Consider the following 3,030-nt stretch of genomic DNA (forward strand, 5'->3'; position numbering starts at 1 on the left):
TGCCGGGGAACGATACAAAAATAAAACCTGAAAAATATCACTTTTTTTTCTTGCCATATTTTCTCTGTAAACAAAAATTATCACTCGATTATTGAAAAACTTACCTCATTGATTAATGGTCTAGGCCTATTTTTAAAGCCACAATTAAACACACAGACCATCAATGTGAGAAAGATATTGACGTCCCTATAATGAAACTTCAGTTAGAGTTAGTAGCTCAAGTGTTGCAGGTCGATTGTTGTAAGCGTCTCAGAGAAGAAATCAAAGGCCTCCGTAGATAAACCAATGGGGCTGTCTACAGATTCTGACAAACTTGGGGACACGGCATCTGAGAGGTGTAAGCAGGAATCATTGGAGAAAACGTTGAAGTCCTGTAAAGAGACGTCCAGGGCCGAGGGACTGCCATTGTCCGGAGCAGATGCACAATCCGGGGCCATTGTTGAGGCGCAGATAGGAACAGTGGGTGACGGGTTGGGAAAATGTTTCAGATGTTTGTCATTGCTACCTAAAGGCGAAACAGTTGCGCTTTGGGAATCACTATTGTGTCCATTCTGGGACTGTTGAGAAGTTAAGGTATTCTGCTGAAATGGATAACCCTCTCTTTCCAAAAGCGCCCCTGATACATTGTTTGCCACTTGTTCGAAAAAAGATTTCCCATCACCCCGTCCGCCTGCCTCCTCCAGGCTCGGTGGTTTTCCATCGCCGTGATGGTTCTCTTTACACTGCGTTTGCCGTTTATGTTTCATTCTCCGGTTTTGAAACCAAACTTTGACTTGCCGCTCGGTGAGGTCCAGCAGAGCGGCGATTTCCACACGCCTTGGCCGGCAGAGGTACTTGTTGAAGTGGAACTCCTTCTCCAACTCCAGCAGCTGAGTGTTAGTGTACGCCGTTCTTAGTCGGCGAGTTTGCCCATTGCTGCCATCAGAAATCTCGGGCGAGCCTATGAAGGGATCACAGCGTTATACATTATTGATACATAGGCCACTAATTATAACTCTTGTTTTTTACAGTGCCGCTGTGGGGCTTAAAGCTGACCCCACAAACTTGTCTAATATATTGCGCTTCTCGGGGAGCATAAATTGTTTGTGGGAATGGAGCCACGGCACTTGAATAATTTGTGTCCTCATCCCCTATGCCAGAATATACTGATGTGTCTGGTGTGAGTGCGGAGAGGTCCGAGTGAAGATTAATGAACACGCCAGCTGCCGAGTTGAGTAATGGCAATCTATCATTCTTCATTACTGTCAAATATTAAAATTCATGCCCTACGCTACAAGTAGCTAACACACAGTTTAGAAGTTGTTCAGAACAGATCCTCCGCATCCAAAAACGAACAAAAAACTTTTAGATATGAACTTGTTCGTATTAAGTTCACATGACCCATGAGGATAACAAACTATCTTGCACTTTCAGCAGCATGGCCTTGCGCAAAATAATAATAATTAATAATAACTTGCATTTCGTTTACAATAAACTATAAAACAATAAAATTGCATTAAATTCAAATACCTTGAGGGGAGAAGTATAGTGGACCAGGGTCGGTGGTGGTTGTTGCTGTCGAAGTTGTCAGGTTTTTCTTGGATGCCTTTTTCTCCTTCATCCAAGGGTACTCTGGGGGTAAGGATGCGGCAGGCAGCGGGCATGAGCCATTAGGGTTCTGCTTGGGCCGGCTGTGGCGAGGGTGGCTGCCGGGGTTCAGGCTTGGAATGGTCTGCTCAAAAGGAGGAGGAATCAGTGTCGAGTGTGAAAGCGTCGAGCTCTTGATTGATGAACTTTGAAATGCATCACCGACAGGGGGAAAAGATGTCAGGCACTCAGCGAGCGACGGCTGACTATTGATAAAACCCGTCTCTCGCTCGAATTCGTAATTCATCTCCTCCAAGTCTTCCAAATTCGCCGCTCACAAATTTGTGACCCAAGGAAGATAAAGTGAAATATCGTGCCTGGTTAAAAAAAACTATTTTGCTGATTACGGCCGTATGGGGACCGCGGTGCCATTAAACTATTGCTTTCATGGAGACAAGGTTGAAATTGGACCGTATTGCTTGTCACATGATTACCTCTGTCCAATGACAATTTGGGGTTTAATCAAAAGAAGCCACTGTCTGTGTGATTGATCGAAAAAAGTCCGAGAGGAACGCCTCACTCTCTGGGACGGGCTAGTTTATTTACGCATTTATGGTCAGTTTGCCCACTGCTCCGTAGATTGTAAGTATAGCCAGTACCTGAAACAAAGTGACAGTGAGTCCGTCTGCTGTTCTTCCTTTATTGTTTGACCGGCCCTCGGCTGAAGATCCCCCAACACATCAACTGGACACATAAACACAACAATAGCCACGATCGAGAAAACCCATTAATCCTGAGTCTGGGTTTTTTACTACTTTCTCAGAGAATGCGCGCTCTCGTTTGCCAATGCACGAGCAAAAGCGCGCGAGACAGGACGCGCGCGCACATTGCGCGCAGACACATTCTTTGAAAGCCCCGACGCGCCGCGTGTTCACACGCGCACTGACGCATTACGCTTGCATATGTGTTAGTGCTGATTTAGTTGAGTTATTTTAAGAGATATTACAGTTCTTTTTGTTAATTACTGTATTTTTTAAATTACATTAATTCAGATATTTTTGGATGCCATTTTTCTACTTTTAGTGCAACTAATATAGTTGCTATTCAATGCAGCATTTATGAAAATGGAATGTCTGATAGTACATTCAGTTAAAACAGAACATATTTTGTATTATGTAAATAATAACACACTACACATTTTACCTGAATTGACAATATGTTTAATCGGCGCTAAATCGTCTCGTAACACATACAATAACGTTATTAAAATAAAATTAAAATGTACATTCATTAGTCTTTTACGTTCAAGAATGTGTCTTCTATGTTGTTCTCAGAAGTCTTTAGCTAAGTAGGTGTAGGCCTCGAGCACTTTATTGCTTATATTCCAAACAAAGAGCCCTGGAAGCCTGCACGCTATCAATCTTACACGCCAAAAGGTCTGACAGCTTAGTGCCCTAAGAACAC

General features: G+C 43.4%; 1 protein-coding gene across 1 annotated transcript; it reads right to left on the reverse strand.

The window, feature by feature from the left end:
* LOC107550809 (homeobox protein Hox-A2b) lies at positions 1–1,938 on the reverse strand. Its single transcript, XM_016232187.1, has 2 exons — positions 1,510–1,938; positions 1–940 (listed from the first exon to the last, which is right to left on the reverse strand). The coding sequence occupies exons 1-2, from the start codon at positions 1,871–1,873 to the stop codon at positions 210–212; spliced, it is 1,095 nt and encodes a 364-aa protein (XP_016087673.1). The 5' UTR covers positions 1,874–1,938; the 3' UTR covers positions 1–209.
* Positions 1,939–3,030: the final 1,092 nt, after the last annotated feature.

This window comes from Sinocyclocheilus grahami, unplaced genomic scaffold, assembly GCF_001515645.1.
Source record: "Sinocyclocheilus grahami isolate Dianchi unplaced genomic scaffold, SAMN03320097.WGS_v1.1 scaffold408.1, whole genome shotgun sequence".
Classification (NCBI taxonomy): Eukaryota; Metazoa; Chordata; class Actinopteri; order Cypriniformes; family Cyprinidae; genus Sinocyclocheilus; species Sinocyclocheilus grahami.

What these genes read in the sequence shown, in the direction of transcription:
- LOC107550809 (XM_016232187.1), bottom strand. Translation starts at nt 1,873, where the DNA reads ATGAATTACGAATTCGAGCGAGAGACGGGTTTTATCAATAGTCAGCCG. An exon ending in ACTATACTTCTCCCCTCAAG is followed by an intron (nt 941 to 1,509) that starts GTATTTGAATTT and finishes ATCCCTTCATAG; the next exon opens with GCTCGCCCGAGATTTCTGAT.